The sequence below is a fragment of the Cyprinodon tularosa genome, unplaced genomic scaffold (assembly GCF_016077235.1).
Source record: "Cyprinodon tularosa strain WSP-4 unplaced genomic scaffold, ASM1607723v1 ctg345, whole genome shotgun sequence".
Lineage (NCBI taxonomy): Eukaryota > Metazoa > Chordata > Actinopteri > Cyprinodontiformes > Cyprinodontidae > Cyprinodon > Cyprinodon tularosa.
Window position 1 is genome coordinate 289,984 of NW_024039058.1, and position 18,915 is coordinate 308,898.

Sequence of the window (18,915 nt, forward strand, 5' to 3'; positions counted from 1 at the left end):
CTCTGTTCTCCTATTCTGCAGAATCTGTTAGCACAATCTCTAACCTTCTGCTCTCTCTGCTTTTCCTCAGAGTAGCTTTGCCTCGTCTGTTCCTGTTTGGCTGTGACGTCATCCTGGAAAGAAACATCAGCTGTGCTGCTTCTATCAACACCCTTGTTTATAGATGTTGGAGATCGGCCTGTTTTCCAGTGTGGTCCTGTGTCTCTGACCATGACTGAGTGGATGTGCTCTCTTCGTCCTCTGGCATGGGAGCTGCCTTGGAGCTCGTCTGCCTGGCTGTGTGTTTCCTGGACGGGGCCGCCTTTTACAGCTGCTTTTTGTATCTCTGCTTCTGTCTCCTTGAACCCCAGTCGGCCTCGGCAGAATGCCGCTCACACTGAGCCTGGTTCTGCTGGAGGTTTCTTCCTGTTAAAAGGGAGTTTTTCCTCTCCACTGTCGCTACAAGCATGCTTAGTGTGGGGGATTGTATTTGAGTCAATGAGTCAATGCAATCAACTGGTTTTCCTTAGATAGAAAACTTTGTATCGATTTGACTGTATGATCTGGTTGAACTGTAAAGTGCCTTGAGATGACATGTGTTGTGAATTTGGCGCTATATAAATAAACTGAATTGAATTGAATTGAATCACACAGTGTTCTGAAAGTGCATTTTCCTGTATTCTGCACTTTAGATGAATGACTGTTTAGGTGCGACTGGTACTCGATACTTTTGAAAATGAGTATTGTATCCGGATACAACGTTTCAGTATCGATACTTTTTTGAGTATCGATACTTTTGACAACCCTAAACTGAGTGCCGTGTCACTCATTGTAGTCTAAAGTCTAGTTTAGCTAATCATATCAAAAGTACCAAACTGATCTCTGTACACCTAAACAAGTCATACCCAGCCTCATTCTGATCTTAAATCTGCAGCTCTGGGTATTTTACAATAATAGGGATTAAAAACTCAAGCTAGATTTTTGGAATGATAAGCTTTTAGGAGCTGCACTATGTAGATCTACAGATATAACCTACAGACTATTCTGTAGATTGTATCTTCTTCCAGAAATGTCAAATGTAATTGTTCAGAATCTCGTGTTTTGGCCCCTTTCTACTGCTGCACAAGTTGATGTTTTGAGAGCAGTATAAAAAAAAAGAAGAAAAAAGATATTATGAAAGGAGACTTGTGTCAGTTTAGATATCATGAGACGGTTTTCTCTCAGCAGTCACAGTCAGTAGTCTGTTACTGCTCTACTGTTCTCTATCTATGTATTAATTCTGTTTTTGTAAAAACATATAAATCTCTGCTCACCAAATTTATACTATTTCACCAATGACTTAATCTAATTGTTTTGTTCTTCCAGCCACCATTATTTTAAATGAGCTAAACTGGACAGATGCCCTGGATGATGTTTTCCGGAAAAACAAAGAGGAAGATGAGTCACTGCTATGGCAGGTATTTGGCTCTGCAACTGGACTGGCTCGGTATTACCCAGGTAAGCCCACTCAAGTCCAGACTGATGAATACAGACAAGCAGAATTTTTTTAATGATGGCTTTCTTCTTATATAAAAAAAATTAAAAAAAGGAGAAAAAAATGTTTGAATGCTGTTTATTATATTTCTTAAAGACATGGACAGTTCTAAACAAGAGCCAATAGGGTCCAAGGCCCCTGTAGAACTGATCCTGTCCCTTGTTGCTGCCCCTCAACAACTTTTTTCAATTATTTTAGTTGCCTATTTCACGGTAAAGATTTTGTTTTACTTTAGGTTGATAAAATAATAATTTACAAACATAAACAGTCATGAAAAGACTGCATCCCCAGCTATAGTATAGAGAGAAATAAGAATCCTTCAAAACTTCAAAATAAGAATTGCTTAAAAACTCAGATTGAAGGATTTGGTGTCTTTACAGTATTTTATCTGACTCCTCAATAAAAATCTATATGGGACCAAAAAAAGAAATGGCTGTGGTGACGATGGTGATGATAATAATAATAATAATAATAATAATAATAATAATAATAATAATAATAATAATTGTATGGAAATGGTTTGGCTTTATCCATATGCAAAAAGTGCAAGGCAGCTTGAAGGAATTAATTACAACTTGCTTGAAATTGTTCATCACTGACATGATATTGTCAGTTGTAAACTTTTTAGTCTAACATTTATATTGGCAATTCCTATGTGTCATGTAATAAACCAATATTGTATTAATAAAATAAAAAACACAGAATCTCGCAGTATAGTGAGTGTGTGGCCATATATTTCTTACCTCGTCAGACAGTGTAAGGCCAGTTTCCCAGGACGAGGCTATACTGTGGGGACTTACAGTATAGCCTTGTGTTTTATTGCAGCCGCTCGAGGGAAGGTCCTCTTCTTGGGTTGGTGGTTCAGTTTTGAATGAAGTTATGAATTGAGTTTAGGTTAGGGTTAGGAATATGTTGTTAAAGGGTAAGGTTCTGGGTTAAGTCATACAGTTAATGCAAAATGAATGTAAGTCAATGGAAATAGGGATGAGTGATGATGCATTTAATTTAGAACAAATCAGATCGATCTTTAAAAAAAATGGCCTAAGCTTAATGCAAAAGTTTTAATCCATTCATTATAATGAAGGACTGAAATGATAGAATTGCATTTTAAATGAACTTGTGTTAAATCCATTTTATTTTGGTTGAGCCCGAAGAACTTGACTGTGAAGTAAACACTTTACTCTGCCAACTTACAGCCTCCCCCTGGATCGACAAGAGAAGTGCGCCTGACAAGATTGACCTGTATGACGTACGCAGGCGACCTTGGTAAGCTCATCGGCCGAGTTATAGAAAGTCATGCAGATACGCACAAATGCTTGTTAGTTAAAAATAACGTTGTCTTTCATAATTCAGTGACATCAAATCTGTTTTCTAGTGGAGTCTAGTCTGAGAAGATTTAATACAGCTTTATGGCCCTGAGAATAAAATTTATTTTACGGTCTTTTTATGTGTGTTCTCCAATTTCTCTGTTTGTTTCTTGTATTACTCACCAGGTACATTCAGGGGGCGGCGTCACCCAAGGACATGCTGATCCTGGTAGATGCGTGAGTGACAACCTTATGATTCATATATTACAGTCAGATTGGATTTTCTGTGACACCCCAGGAGGCCCCGATGCTAACTCTGAGCAGCTTCATCCCGCTGGGCAGTGGGGCACTAAGCTCATGTGTGACACTGACTAACAAAAAGCAGCCAGAGCACTGGCCAGCCTCATTATTTGCAGTCCAGTCATTTCCTACAGTGATTTAAGGCTGGAACTTTGAGTTTATTATAACCTCAAGGTCCATGAAGGACTCCTAGAGCATTACAAGAGTTGATAGTTGTTCTTTCTAACTGGAGATCTAAGCATTATTTTAAAAACATGTTTGAATAAAAACATATACCGTATAAATTTGAATATAAATTTCATTTATAAAATGATTTACACAAAAATAACAACTCCCTCAGCTGTATACCAACTCCCTCAGATCATATATGGCAAAAAAAAAATTGCTGTATATGATCTGACTTATATCCAATCAGTTTTGTAAGGCATGGATGATTATGCAGGAATGGATGCACAAGTGGACCCATTTACCCTGGGCAATAAATGTGTACAAACTGATTAGTTGCAGCTTAAGTGGAAACGATTTAAAATCTACTTAAAAAGGAAGTCTGATCCCTGCAGTTCAGTCAGAAAAATTATTACGTATTTCGGTCTTGTTTCTGCTAATTATTTAAAATCTATTGGTCATCTTTTAGAAAATCAGTGACACTCCTACAGTTGTTTTAAGAAATAATTTTTCCAAAATGTGACTCATGTTCAAATATGTAAAAATGTACAATGTCACTCTGGGAAGAAGGAATATTTCCTTGCTGTTTAACAAGATAGGTGCACAAAAGCCTTGAAATTTTTTTTTCCTTATAGAGAAATTCTGAACCCAAATTGTCATAATTTCGGTCTTTTTCTACAGTAGCGACAATTGAAAAACGAAAAAAAATGACTCCTTCATATCACCTATTGTATGAGGAGACAAGATAAATTCACTGGGGTCATCGAACAATTTCATTTTCTTTGTAAATGTTACTAGTTATCTGACTACTGTACATTACTGACCTGCTGATTTCTTGCAGCTATTCTGTGTTGTAAAGATCAAGAAACCTGTGCATTATTCTACTTGCATATTTCTGTTTAATTTTGAAAGCAGTTAATAAATTACAGCAAATACTCCAGCTACATTTATAAAGTTGTTTATGCAAAATAATCCCAATTATTCTTTGTGTAAATTTGTTGGTGGTGCCCCAGGTTTTTGAGATTGCAACTGGGCTGTTTTTTAATAAATTTGTTAATTAGGAAATAAAGATTTTTATAAATTGTTAATTGCAGCCCTATTACTAACGATTATTTTGCAAATTGATTAATCTGTTTATTATATTTTTGATTAATTAACTAATGAACAGATAGCCGAAGATTGCTTAAAGAATACTTTTTGTGAAATTAAACCAGGTGAAACTTTTACCCTTGAGGAGCTGAGGATAGAACATATTGACAAGGATTTTTTTTTTTTATCTTAAATGCAAAATGTTTATTTATTTTTTTTACAAATTTTTTTACTAACAATTTTTTTTTTACAAAGTCTTTACTCCAGTTAATTGATTACTAAATTTGTTGACCATTATTTCAATAATATTTAATCATGATTAATCCATTTAATAATTTTAGCCCTAATATAAAAATTTTTAGACAGAAAAGATACTGTGATAATATTTTTTTATTAATTTATTTTATGGATTTTGTCAGAACACTGACAGTGTCTTTGATCTGTTTTGAAAATTATTGTATTGACATTGTAATTGTTGTGATGTCCAAATATTTTCTCACATTTGGATTTAGTTTTTCTAATCAATGAAATGATAGCAAATCACTTAGACTCCATGGCCAGACAATACCGTACAATTTACTTCTAAAATTAATTCAGTCTGTGTTAAAACTATAGGTAGAAATTCCAGTTGCACATATTCTGTGCTTTTAAATCAGTGCTTAATTGTAAATAGATGTTGCCAAATTGTAAACGTCAATATCTAAGAATTTAACCTTTGTCGATCCATCGATACAATTTCTATGCTGGAAATCTACCTGTATAGTTCTAGAGTTGAGTTCTGTACTTGCTTGAGAGTTTCGTTTACAAGCTTCTGTCTGTCTATAAAAAGAAATAATTTCTGTTTTGTTGGATGTTACTTTAGATTAAGTCAAACTTGCATGTGTTTCGGGCATCAACTTACATTTTTCTTTAACAATTTCTATACCACAGGAGTGGAAGTGTTTCTGGTCTCACCCTTAAACTGATCAAAACATCCGTCAGCAAGATGCTGGAGACCCTCTCTGATGATGACTTTGTAAACGTGGTTTCTGTGAGTATTCAGACAGCTGAGTCAATATAGTGATGGTATTTTTATTTCCCAGTTGCATGTTTTTATAAAAACATATGATCAAACACATTTAATTTAAGGAAAAAGGATTAGAGCATTTTTTAGCAAATATTTCAGTTTACCAGAAAGCTAAGCTTTCTAAACCTACCTGGTCTTATTTGAAAAAGTAATCACCAGTTAATAGAATCTGAATTCCTTTAATGGCAAAGATTATGTCCACAAGCAAGGAGCTTTACTTGGGTTTCATTGGTTCACAGAAAACAGACATCAAATATCTATATACACTTCAGAAGAAATAAAATGACTAAAATAAACATTATGTACATGCATGTGTATGTATAGCTGTTTCTTATGTAAAAAAAAAGAGAATAAAATGCAGGTTGTAGCATTGCAAACATGCTCTTTTTTACCGCAGAGTAGCTTTCTACTGCAGGGTGTTAATTGTGTTCATCAGAGCAAAAGCCTCAGGGAAGAAAATGTCTGTTCTTTTTTTTACATATAGCACTTTGTAGACCTTACCTTAAGGTTAAAGTGTGGACAAATTTGCTTACAGAATTTGTTGTATCTGCAGAGAATTTAGCAAGTCTTTCCTGACTGTACCCTGTACAGGCCTTGGATGGAGTGAAGGTCAGTCTGGATGATTCTCTTTGCAGGCCCAGTTGTTCATTGGAGTCTGTACCTGTTCTACTTTATGAACAAGGCAAACACAACAGGTATAGATGTAGGAACTCTTGTAAAATGGCCGTTCTGGGAGCTTATTCTTAAGTTGCTTTAAGAGTTACAGGGCGTTTCTCAATATGCGTTCTTGAGCGTTCTCGTGTGCTCGTGTACTCGTGACACGTCATCAGCCTCAGCCCGAGTACCGTTCCAATTCTCAAGAACGCCAGATCGAGAACGCATCAAATCCCCGAATGTTGTTCTCACCCCGCCCTCTTTATCAAGCATGCATCAGAGCAGACTTGTGCGTTCTTCAGACTGACCGCTTCCCCAGAATGCCCCGCGGCCGCAGCTTGATTCGAGACAGCGCTCACAGTGTTAAGTTAAACATTCCCTTTTCTGCTGCTGTTGTTCTTCAAAAGTACGTTTTGAAATCGTTTGAGGCGATAACATTATACATTTAAGCCTCCCTGTGTGGCCTGTTTACAGAGTTAGTGCGGAATTTAAAAAAAAAGTCAGACGTTGAGCGGACCATAGTGACCAGCAGACCTCCGAGGGTAACCGCAGCCAGGGCTAATGTTACCCCGTCTGTAGTGCACTTCTCTCGGTCTAGTTATGTGTGAACTACCGCTCGTTCTGATGGCGTTTTTTTGCGGTTCAGTAATTTTTTTTTTATGTTTTTTAAGCTTTAGAAATTAAAAATATTGTTTTCAAAATGTTTTGTGTAGGGAATAAATAGTTTTGACTGTTAAAGAAATGCTAAACAACGTTGCCTGTGATGACGTCACGAGTACGCTTCTGCTCCAATACACATACGTGCTTGCGTGCTCGCGTTCTCGTCAAGTCCGATCTTCCTGCGTTCTCGCCAAGAACAGACTTGACGAGAACGCGAGTACGTACTCGCGTTCTCGTGAATTGAGAAACGCCCACAGTCTCTACTCGGCTTTCTTATAAATATTATCTATGCTTGAGAACCATCTGTGGTCCAAAGACAAAATGGTGCGTGGTGCAAGGTCCACTGTAGGCGGTGTTTTTGAGGATGGTGAGTGGAATGGAGTTGGTGTGTTCTTGGAGTTTCTTTGGGTGGAACACTTTAGGCTAAAAGGAACCTCACACAACTTAGAAGAATTGAAGCAAGGCGACATGTCAGTCGGTCCTGGAGGCTTGTCAGCAACTGGCCAATCAGGGATAGAGATTTGTCCTCAAGTAAAGGGGCTCACTTTGACAAAACTGCCAGGATTTTGCATTTGAAGGGAAAGTGGAAATGGACATTTTGTCAAAAAACATCTAATAAAAGGCTAAATGTTGTCAGAGGGAAGCATGCAATTCAGAAATGCTTAAACCCAAAGTACTCAGAGTGAGAAACACAGTTCTACAGTTTTATCAAAACCATAAAGGAGACTTAGAAAGTATAAAATATGGACAAAAGCCTGCTGCTTATCACATAACCAGCTCTACACAACAGTTCTCAATGGAAGCTACCATTTGTTAATTTTAGTCATGATTAATTCAGTTCCTCATCTTAAGCTTGGAAACCGCTTAAGTTGCTAAATTAATTTCAAGTGTGGGTAAAACATTCCAAGACAGTGTGCTGCCATTGGCTTCTGAAATTCATACACAGCCAGATTATACTGATTAAAAACATGCTTCAGATTTTCACCCTGTCATATCTATACTGTATTCACTCACAGCCATTTTGGTCGGCTTGCCTTCCTCTGGGCTATCTTACAGTTGGCTCCATGTCAATTGTTAAGGATCTGAGGGATGTTGGAGCCATTTTGTCAGCTTAGTTTCTCAGGCAGAAGAGGGAAAACACCATCAGGTCCTGGAGCTTTTTAAAACTTTCTGCAGTGATCTTAAGTGTAGGAAGGGGGTCATTGGGGCAAAAGGGTATGGTTGTGGAGTTGTTGAAGGGTCTGTTTATAGACCTTCTATGTGGGTGTGTAGGAATGGATTGGGAGCTTTTTTATTTTTTACCTCTAGGGAAAAAAGCTGTTGAGGTCGCGAACCTCGATAGAGCAGGAAGATGAACTCCTGTAATAAGTGATGTTGTTGCGTCATTACCTTATAGCTGTTCATGGTTCTCATTGTAGCTTCTCGTAACATTACTGTTCTATTTTTTTATATTTTTCTTACCTGTAAGCTGTTCTTATTGATCACATGCTGCTTCCTTGGATGTGAAGAGAATCATGGTTATTAATTCCTTGCATTTCGAAAAAAAACAGTAGTGAGTTTTTACATCACTCTGCAGGAATCTTCTTTGGAAGATTTTTATTAATTCTGTAACACGGGAGGGATTTCAAGCATAATTGACAAGTTTAAAGTTGTTAACTGCTGGTGAGCTTTTTTTGGTGGGGCTCTCACTGTTCCGTTTAGTTGTAGATATACATTATTGCAATCCGTTTTTAGAACGAACGTTTGACAAATTTAAATCACATTAAATTCCAGAATGATGTTTTGATGCCCTACGCTGTGTTGCCAAACAGGTTTTGTTTAAATTGTTGTTTTTTCCCCCAGTGTTTTTATTCAGGGTGTCTGAAAAGGAGGACACTTAGGTCACCCTATTTTATTGTCATTACACTGTCACAAGTACAGAGCAACGAAGCTCATCCCGTTGGTGAGCAGTGGGCAGCCATCGTGGGGCGCCCGGTAGTAGTGTTGGGTTAAGGGTCTTACCCAGAGAACCACAGTGGCAGTCTGTGTGAGTGGGGCTTGAACCCACAACCTCAGGATTCCAAGTTCTATGGCCTAAACTGAAACTGCAAAAAACGATCTAGAAATGGAAGTAGTATTTTTACTCTTAAAATAAGATGATTAGATAATATGCACTTTAAATAAGACAAACCAATTGGTTTTTATTGTTGAAAATGTAAATTGTCTTGTTCCATTGGCAAAGTATCTTACCTCCTCAATTCAAGAAAAAATACTCTATTTTAAGAAAAATTAAGATAAATTACTTAGATTTATATTTTAGATGCTAGATACTTTAGATTTTAATTTTTTGCAGTGTATATCAAGGGGTGAATTGCTTTTCTATGTAGATTGTGATTGGTTTGGATTTTTTTTCATTAATAAAATCATCAAAAGTGTAAACAAAAACCTTTTTGTATTTTCTCGGGCTATCTTTATGTAGTATAAATGTTTTTGTTTAAAAAGATAAAAGCAGAAGATCTCTGTAGGTGATACAAATATGTCTTACTTTTCACTGCCCTTTACGTTAACTGTAGGTTTTATCAAACGGCCATCGAGAAGGATGCCCAAGTCCAAGTATGTCTGAGTGAGAAAACATTTTCAATTCAAACCCTGAAAGCCGCTTTAAACCCTTTGCAAAATAAATCAACGCTGTGTCCCTCTGCCACATGTTCACTCTATGGGATGGAATGGAAAGTGCCTTCCTCGGCAAATTGCGATTTGATAGAGATCTCAAGTACCAAAGGTTTCCTGGTATTCGAACTGAGGAAGCCTTCATCCATCACAATTTAAAGCTCCAATGACTGCCAGCCAAAGCATTTCTGCTCCAGAGCTATATTACTTTTATAAAGAAAAATAACAGTTCAAAGGGTGAAAATTTTCCTCCAGTTCACAATGTTTGTGAGCTGTTTCCCAGACAAATTGGAGGCAATTGTGCAGATTTGGTTTGATACAGAAATCGCTATAGTGTCAAACATCTGAACGCTAATTAATGTTTCTGCAGTTAATGTAATTGTTTTGCTCTTTTTGCAATCTACCTATGGCTTATTCCTCTTAAAAGCCTTTTTTGTGTAACAAGAATATAAAAGCTACTTTAAAAAGCCTTCAATTTAGGCTCATTTAGATGCTATATTTAGGAAGTGCACATTGTTTGATCAGTATTGTTACACTATAGGATCTTGTAGTGAGCTCCTGCGCTCTATACATACTGCCATCAAAGCATGCAACATCTCAGCTTAATGCATCCCTCCAGTTTCTTGGGTCAGAGTAGGTTGTGTACTAGGATCCAACATTCGCTCTCCAGCAACTCCTTTATCCTAATTGCTTCTTCTTTGTCCTCCCTGCAGTCCCTTCTCATGTCTGGGAACTTAAATTTGCTTTCCAAATTATCCATGGATAGCATTTTGTTTCACGTATTAAAGAAACTGGATTGTGTTTGTTTTTGTTTGTGTGGAACACTGGAAAATGGTCTTTTGTCATAATTTGTTTTGATGTTCTTGGGTTTGGTCCAAGTACTGATGTGATACTATTCAGCATGGCCCTGAGTTAATTCATACTTTGCTTTCAATCAATCATATTAAAACTAATAAACCAAAAAGCATTTTTATCTTTTCTGCAATGACTTTTATAGATTTTAATGCACTTAGTATTTAAAGGAGATAGTTCTTAAGATTCTAATTTCAGCTCAACCTTTTTTATTAATTTAATTGTTAGTCTGGTTGTGATTAGTAGTAATTGATACAGCCTTCAACCACAAGATGTGTTGCCTTTCAGGATTGAACTATTTAGAAACATTTGTCTTTGTTAGAGTACAGCTACAAAGTTTAGTTTAAACTAATTAATTTGGATTATATATATGATAGACCAACACAAGGTGGAATTTTAAACTAAAGTAGAAGGAAAGAGATGAATTATTTTCAAAGATTTCTTTATGCAAAAATATAAAAGATAATAATATTAATAATATAAGGTCTTTCAGTGCACGGTTTTGCCATATCTGGAGACTATCATCTTTGACCATTCATCTTTAAGAAATGGGTTACATGCAGTCATTTTCAATAGTATCTATGAACATCAATTTCATTTCTTGCTGCAAACAGGTTTTCTTCCCATATTGGTTTTGTCATTGGCAGTCTAACATGTTTTAGATGCTCCCTTGAATTGGCAGATTCAGATTGTACGTTTTATTTGTATTTGATTCTAGATGTTGGAGTATGTTAAATGCTTTGAAGTTGACATAAGATCACAAATTTTCTATACATATAAACCAAGGAAAACTGAGAAGAATTGGGTGTATTAGTCATAAATTTTTATTTATTATAATACATAAGAAATAGTTACTTGTGTAGGTCAGAGATTTTTTTCTGTTTAGACTGTAATGATAATTGGATATTCAAAAAGATCCCCAAAACAGATGCTAAGTACTAATGAGCCATTTCTAAACCCAATAGATGCTGTGTGTTTGTGTGTGGATTGACTCTCTTCACTATTTTCCCCAACATTAGCAATTCACCAGTATTAACTTTGAGTTACTTTATATATGTAGTGTTCATTTAACTAGTTCTCCTCCTATAAGTATTAAGCTCTTTGTTTTTGCTCTTTTTTACCTCCATGTGCCACTGTTTTCACATTCCTTCAATCTTTCCTTCAAATCCTTCCTTTTGTTCTTTTAGCTTCCTTCGGTCTGTGAACTTTGATTACATTTACCCTATTTTTTCATTTTATACATGTCAGTTTGTGTTAGTATGTAGATCTCTTGAACATGGTTGTCTGCCATTGTTGGATTTTACGTTTAACTGCCATTTCAATCTTTCACCCTACTTATAGTCTATCATATATGTTTAAGGGACACTGTAACAAAGGAAAAAAAAAACACATATTTAATAGAAAATATGTGCAAGTGCCTTCCCTGTTCTTCCCGTCAACCCTCCTTCCCTTATCCACCTGTAGTTCAACAAAACCGCCAAGCCTGTAGCATGCTTTGAGCACCTGGTGCAGGCCAATGTGAGGAACAAAAGGATCCTGAAGGATGCTGTGCAGAAGCTTAAAGCTGAGGGCATCACCAACTACACCAGTGGCTTTGAGCTTGCCTTCGCACAGCTTGCACAGGTAAAGTGTGTATGGACTTTATTAACTTGCTACATGGTGCCTTTAAGTGGTGGCTGATATATTTTCATGTAACACCCAGTTCAGAACAAATCTTTTCTGATTATTTTCATATCAAATCTTACCTCTAATCTCTTCAACTCAAGTGAAAAATGAATCAAAATCAATACAGCTTGATGATTTAATAACTTTGCCCTTCCATGTATGTATGCCAGATTTATTAGTGCTTTGGTTATGACCCTGCCTTAATAAAGCTAAATAAATTACTGTTCTAACCACCACTTCTGAAGAGGTCTGGTATTGAACTATTCATTAGATCTGGGTCTTTTTATGCAGTGGAATTTCTTAAGTCTCCAGGAGCTGATGTCCTGTACGTTTAAGTTGGTCCCCCTAAACCAATATGTCAGGGAACCGCATTTTGACTGTATTATATTCATGTGTTTTTGGTATACATCCATCAATGTAACAAATCATGGTTTGACAAAATTTATTTGGTATTCCCTGTAAAAACCCTTTAATACTGCATTTCAGTTTGCAAAGGCATCTCCCATGTATATGCCTGAAACTATCACAGTATCAGCTTTATTCTTATTTTGCTTATGGCTGCCCTATTAGGCCCGGCATACACTATACAATACTTTCCATCTGTACAATGAAATCAATGAACACTGATGCGATCTACCTGCTCCAACTGCACGTCCAAAAACCACATGTCGGACTCAGCGCTGAGAGATGGTGCTGGTCAGACTTGTCAATCTGGAAGAAGAAGAGCTCCCTTGTTTGCACATGCACAGTGCTTGAGGTCCTGGTATATCACAAGAGCTGACTGAATTTCAAACATGTTTGATTTTCTCCCAATCTTACATTTCCTGACTGGGAGGTGATCGTGAGAGGCTGATCACCCCTCGTTACCCGCTATATGCTACACGACACAGGACACACGATGAGGCTGAAAGTGGGCCTGATCAAAAAACATTCTTGAGAATTCGCCTAAAAAAGGGCAAAAACATGTACAGTTTATGCCTGGCTTAACTAAAAAAAATCTTTCTTTTTGTGATGATTTAGATGTTGACTTTGGTTTGTCATGCCAAAAGTTATTGGTTGGCTAAAATGTAAATGCTAGAACTCTTAAAGTTTTCAGAACTGTTAATCTCTAAACTTTGACTAAAGTCCTTGTAGTTCCAGCTTAAAAAAATAGCTGCCCTAAATCACGTTTTTTTTTTTATGGTAAAATTTTATCTCACGCTTTTTCGAACCCTACAACATGTTTTTGGAAAACAATATGGCAAATTTTTTTTAACCACCTGTCACTTGAACTGCACAGCAGCTCTTAATGCTGCCATAGACCTATTTTGCAGCTTCCCTGTCTAGTTCCCTGTTTTACTCATTTCATTGTGGCACCATATTTTCTACATTCGGGGAGACTGTCTTCACTTTGTACATTGATTCACATAATGCCTTGGCAATCTTTGGCCTCCTTTTTTCTGATGGAAAGGGTTTATACAGATTCTCCCAATTCTTTAGAAACTGCCTTTGCTTTGCTGTGAAAACAAAGGAATAAAACCAAAAATCTGAACTTTGAGATGATAAAAATAAACACTTTAAATATGCTGAATGTTTAACCTGATCAAATTCTGAACACAGGACTTTATTTTGAGTTGTTTAACCAGAGGTGTTTTATCATTTTTAGACCCTTTTTATAAATGATCTTTGCATGAGTGAACTCATGTTCACTCACCATCCTAAATTTCTAATAAAGGCGAATAATCTGACATAATGTGTTCCTACTGAGTTAGTATTTGTCGCCCTCAACTGGTTCTTTGTGATATTGCACTTTCTCTACATGCACATTGATCATTTCTCAAGCATCAATGCAGCAGCTTTACTGAGCAAATTTAAGAGTTATTGCTTTTGTTTTGACCAGGCCAATGTGTCGAGGGCCAACTGTAACAGGATTATAATGCTGTTCACTGATGGAGGAGAAGAGAGAGCAGAGGAGATCTTTCAGAAATACAACCCTAAGCAAGAGGTAGGACTTTATTTGCTTTCTCCTCAGTAAAATTTTGTCATCAGCCCTTTCGGCATGTTTTATTTAGTCTAATTGCACTTTGTTTACTTTACAGGTGCGCATTTTTACATTCTCAGTGGGTCAGCACAGCTACGACAAAGGGCCAATACAGTGGATGGCCTGCAATAATAAAGGTACCCAAAATGATCAGATCCCTGGTGTTTAGGGTCGAGACTTTGTTTAAGAAAGAAACTTTGCATGATTAATAAATTGCTCTTTCACTTTTCACCATGGAATGAACAAGGAAAAGTCAATCACAGTTTGTGTTTTGCTCTGCATGCCTTTAAAGTTTACATTAGTTCATATAAATGGAGCTTTTCCACAAAATTCATCTGCTTCATGTCATACTCAGCTGTGTTGTTTGTTTGAAAAAGCTCATTCATTGGCTTACATACAGAGGATCATATTCATTGTTGATGATGATGGGACACAAAAGACTTTGCTGGCATGCCACCAGAACAGCTGGTTGGAAGAAGGATTGTGTTGTATTGCTGTTTTTTAGGGAGATTTCATTCTAAATGTGAGCTTTTAGGTTTTTTGTAAATTAAGTTCACAAATGTTAGACCTTTTAACAAATCATTATACCAAGAAATCTTCCTAGTACTTTATTTTTGCTTTAAAACAACAGGAGGAGATTTAATATTGCATCAGTCAAGTAATTATGCTGTTCTTAGGGATCTTTGTTGAATGTATGTCTCTGTTTTCTGTAGGTTACTATTATGAGATTCCATCTATTGGGGCCATTCGGCTGAATACTCAGGTAAACTTGGTGATGAGAAACTATTTCACTGTTTTTGTCGCCCTAAATTGTTGCTCATATTGCCCCCCTGTGGTAGAACAACTGATGTGCAGGTTGCAAAATAAGTTTCTTTCTGGTGATTTTGGTAGGAGTACTTGGATGTTTTGGGTCGGCCAATGGTTAAAGCTGACAGCAGGTCCAAGAGGAAAAGCAAGGCTAAGGAAGTTCAGTGGACAAACGTCTACCTGGATGCACTGGTATGTTCTGTCAGGAAGTGTTAAAACAACCTCAAGGGTAAATAAGGGTACTTTTAAACTAAAACTATGGTGCAATACCAGTTTTATCATTTCATGTGAAGAAGTCTTGTTAAGTTATTTGCTGTCGTGTTATCTTATTTTTGAGCAACAACAGATAAGCTTAATTTCCAAGTTTTGCTGTTAATGCTTTAGTTTTGATTTACTGCCAGGCGACAGCAGATAAGAAAGCTGACCAATTTTATTTGGTCAGAAACTAACCGTTTAAAACACCATATCGACTTTCTTAGATTAAAAAATATTTTTAAAAGAACTGTACTATTTAATCATTCAGTTTTCTGATCAAAACTGCAAGGAGTGTTCTGCAGGTTTTTGTTAAGGCCAATTCTGTACATGGTTCTACTGTAACAACAAAAATATTGTTCCATTTGACAGTATTTACTTAAAAGCTGCTAAATATAAATTTGTTAAAGGAAAATTCCATGTGTTCTTGACACTTTACAAGGAAACTGTCATTTTAAAGTGTGGTGTGCATTAGCATTCTGCCTCCTTCACTCTAGTATCACAGAATTAAATCCTTTGTAACTAAGATTTGTTAGAGATCACATTAAAGGAGAGTTTACATCAGAACTAAGTTATAAAATAATTTCCCAAGTGTTGAACATCCAATGGAGTCAACGCAGTGTCTGAGCATGGTACAGCTACAAACCTTATAAGAATGCAGACAACCTGTTTGAGGCTGTCCTGACATAGAAAGAGGTTCTCTTTAGGCCAGAGCAAGCCCAAACATTCTGCATACTGAATGGATAAGAGCATAGCCATTTGTCAGAACGACCCTGTCAAAGTTCCAGCCCAAAATCCAACAGACAATCTGAGGCAAGACTTGAAAACAGATGTTTTTTCCATCCAATCTGAACTAATTTGGGCTACTTTTCAAAGAAGAATTGATAAAACCTATTTGTTTTGTAACAGTAGTGGTAAACGTAAAAGATTTTTAATTTTTTATTTGAGTTTGTTTTGTTGGTTTTACCAAATATTGACCAAGGCCTGAATGCAAATACATCAAACACTTTTTAGGTTTGTATCTGTCAAGTACCAGGGAAGCCTTCTACCCATTTCTATGGAGGCCTTTTGGTTTTGATGTTTAGATGGTTTAAATAACTGTTTAACCCAGTATGTTAGCTGTATGTTCTCTTCTATCTTCCAGGAGCTTGGTCTTGTAATCACAGGAACTATGCCCGTCTTCAACAAGACCAATACAGGCTCAAAGGTATCCACCAAATACGTTTTAAATAAAACTTTTATACCACCTTCCCAAACACACAAACCAGATTGTTCATATTTTATCATAAATAACTTTAATGACCCAGGGATAAAGAAATTGTCTTTGTCTTTGGTACTGGGGATTTTCACCGTGATAGTTTCCTTTTCTTAATGTTTCCTTTTTGATTCATCAAGAAAAGTAATGAATGTAGAAGTCATGTGGTATGTGTAATAGCATTTTTGCTTTTATCACAACAGGGTGTAATTGGTAACAATTAAAAACGCAGATCATCTCATTCTGGCATCTTTTTTATGTCCTCTGCTGCTGACTGTAGTTCTGACTGTAAATGTGATGCATGCTAGATTATAAAAAGATTAGAAGACAAACACTTAACATGAATACTTGCTTTTATCTTCTTGCTTCTTGTGGGTTTGGCTCGTTTGCTTTGTTGACGCAGAGGTCCCCCAAAGCTCTCAACAAAAAGAAAATGTAGGATGTCACACAGCAGAATTTAAAGAATAGATCAATCATGCAGATCAGAGTGAGAAATGATCCGGTAGCTTAAATGCTTCAAGATGAGTCTACATGTCTACCTCAGAGGACTCGAAGCCTACCTCCAGTGCGACTAAAAGCAAGTCTGGAAATGCCTTCTCCGTGACTCACTGCAGCACATGAAGCTTTTGGGAATGAAACTGTCCAGATTTCTATTGCAACCATTTCCTTGAAATCCTTCACAATCCACCCAGGGAATTAACTCATCCAGGAAGAGCAACAGAACTCATAAGAGAGCCTCACAGTTACTCTTTCTGCAGCTGACATCCTCTCTCTTTTTCCTATGGTTTTCTCTCAGAAGTCACAAAACCAGCTCATCCTGGGAGTTATGGCTATTGATGTCTCCCTGGAAGATATCAAGAGACTTACTCCTCGTTTCACAGTAAGAACTCACAGGTCACACTAATGTGCATTAACTTGTGTCTGTGCATTTTATTCTTTATGCAGATGTTTAGTCATTAATTCTTGTTGTTGCTTTTTTTCCCCAGTTTGGTCCAAATGGCTACTACTTTGCTATTGATCCAAATGGCTATGTGTTGCTCCACCCTAATCTTCAGCCACTGGTAAGCAACATCCCAGTTATTTTTAGAAACAGATTTTCCAGCAACCAAGCAATTCCCAAATACAAAGTTTAACAAGACTTAATTTTCAATATATTGCCAGAATTAACCACTAAAATAAGTAGTGAGTATTTTGACTGTTATGTGCATTGATTTTTGCCCAATCTGGACAAACTGCTGGAGAAACTATGGTTTACTTCTACATGCAATACACGTCTAAAGATGGAGATTTTGCAAAATAGCTTAAGACTTCTCTGTTTGACCCAAGAACAAAAATTTCAAATAATTTTCACAGATTCTTGGTCAGATTTAGACCTGAGCTTTAACTGGCCCATTCTAAGACCCGAATGTGTTTTGATCTGTTGTCACATTGAACAGGTTCTGCTTCTAGATTGTCATATACTTACTGACAAGCTCACTACATGTCCCTACAACTACCATGTGTCTATATGCTAATTGTGCATTTGGGATGATGTAGCGTAGCTTTCCTCGATCTCTGCAGCTCCTCTTATTTTTCTTTAGATCGTTTGATAGACTTTTAAACTTTTTTTTGTTGTTTTCTATCATCTACTTACAGGATTTTATCTATTTGCCTCTTAAGTTGCTCCTCTAACATTTAAGAAACGTGCTTTCTAGGGCTGAAACAATTGCATTAATTGTGAATAATCGAATACTGAAATAATGGTAAACTAATTTAGTAATCGATTAATTAACTAGAGTATAGAGACTGTAAACTCTGACAGAGTAACCCATTTAGAGCAGTAATTTTATCAAAATTGTAAAAAAAAAAAAAAAAGTAAAAAATTAGCTTTCAATTGCTGAAAAATCTTCTTTAAGGAATCTTTGGCTATCCGATTATTAATCATTTAATCAAAAAAACTATAATCGGATTAATCAATTAGCAACTTAATGGTAAGTTGCAGCCCTAGTGCTTTCCTTAGACAACTTGCAAAGTTGGTTGCAGGGGATTACATGGTGTTTCCTCCTGATTACAGTATTTATGTATACACATGACCATCCGGTTCTAAGAAGTCATTTAGTTTCATTTTTTTCACAGACTGCTAAGTTTGATGAGCCTGTAACACTCGACTTTCTGGATGCAGAATTGGAGAACGACATCAAAGTGGAGGTTTGCAGTATAAATGTGTTGTCTAAATGATTGCACAAACTTAAATGAAACCCTGGTGTTCTAATATAATGTATATTTTTGCTTATTTGCTTTTTAAACAGATAAGAACTAGAATGATAAATGGAAAAACAGGGAAATACACTATATCTACATTGGTAAAATCTCAAGATGAGGTAATTCTTTTAACTTCTAAGTTCATAAATTTTTTTTTTTTTTTTTTTTTTTTTTTGGAAGCCTGATTAACTAACTGTAACTGTTATCGTTTAAGCGCTACATTGACCAAGGTCAGAGGACCTACACCTTTGCTCCTGTGAATGGAACAGACTACAGGTTAGATTTAAGTTAACTTCTTGCTTTCTCATACACATATGTAATACTTTTAAATGGATAATGGATCTCATTGGATGAACCCAAAACTTCCACTATAAAAAGTTACCTGACTTTTAATTACACTGTTGCTTTAATGGGGGGTTG

General features: G+C 36.4%; 1 protein-coding gene across 4 annotated transcripts in view; it reads left to right on the forward strand.

Moving 5' to 3' along the window:
• cacna2d1a (calcium channel, voltage-dependent, alpha 2/delta subunit 1a) overlaps positions 1 to 18,915 on the forward strand; it is a 118,706-nt gene that overhangs the window by 64,246 nt on the left and 35,545 nt on the right. For all 4 annotated transcript variants that reach the window (XM_038294780.1, XM_038294777.1, XM_038294778.1 and 1 more), the window contains exons 7-21: positions 1,345 to 1,476; positions 2,710 to 2,779; positions 3,007 to 3,057; positions 5,305 to 5,404; positions 11,720 to 11,878; positions 13,800 to 13,904; positions 13,999 to 14,077; positions 14,654 to 14,703; positions 14,832 to 14,939; positions 16,144 to 16,206; positions 17,051 to 17,134; positions 17,241 to 17,315; positions 18,370 to 18,441; positions 18,543 to 18,614; positions 18,710 to 18,771. In XM_038294780.1, coding sequence (XP_038150708.1) covers positions 1,345 to 1,476; positions 2,710 to 2,779; positions 3,007 to 3,057; positions 5,305 to 5,404; positions 11,720 to 11,878; positions 13,800 to 13,904; positions 13,999 to 14,077; positions 14,654 to 14,703; positions 14,832 to 14,939; positions 16,144 to 16,206; positions 17,051 to 17,134; positions 17,241 to 17,315; positions 18,370 to 18,441; positions 18,543 to 18,614; positions 18,710 to 18,771 — 1,282 coding nt within the window. The remainder of the gene's footprint in view (positions 1 to 1,344; positions 1,477 to 2,709; positions 2,780 to 3,006; positions 3,058 to 5,304; positions 5,405 to 11,719; positions 11,879 to 13,799; positions 13,905 to 13,998; positions 14,078 to 14,653; positions 14,704 to 14,831; positions 14,940 to 16,143; positions 16,207 to 17,050; positions 17,135 to 17,240; positions 17,316 to 18,369; positions 18,442 to 18,542; positions 18,615 to 18,709; positions 18,772 to 18,915) is intronic.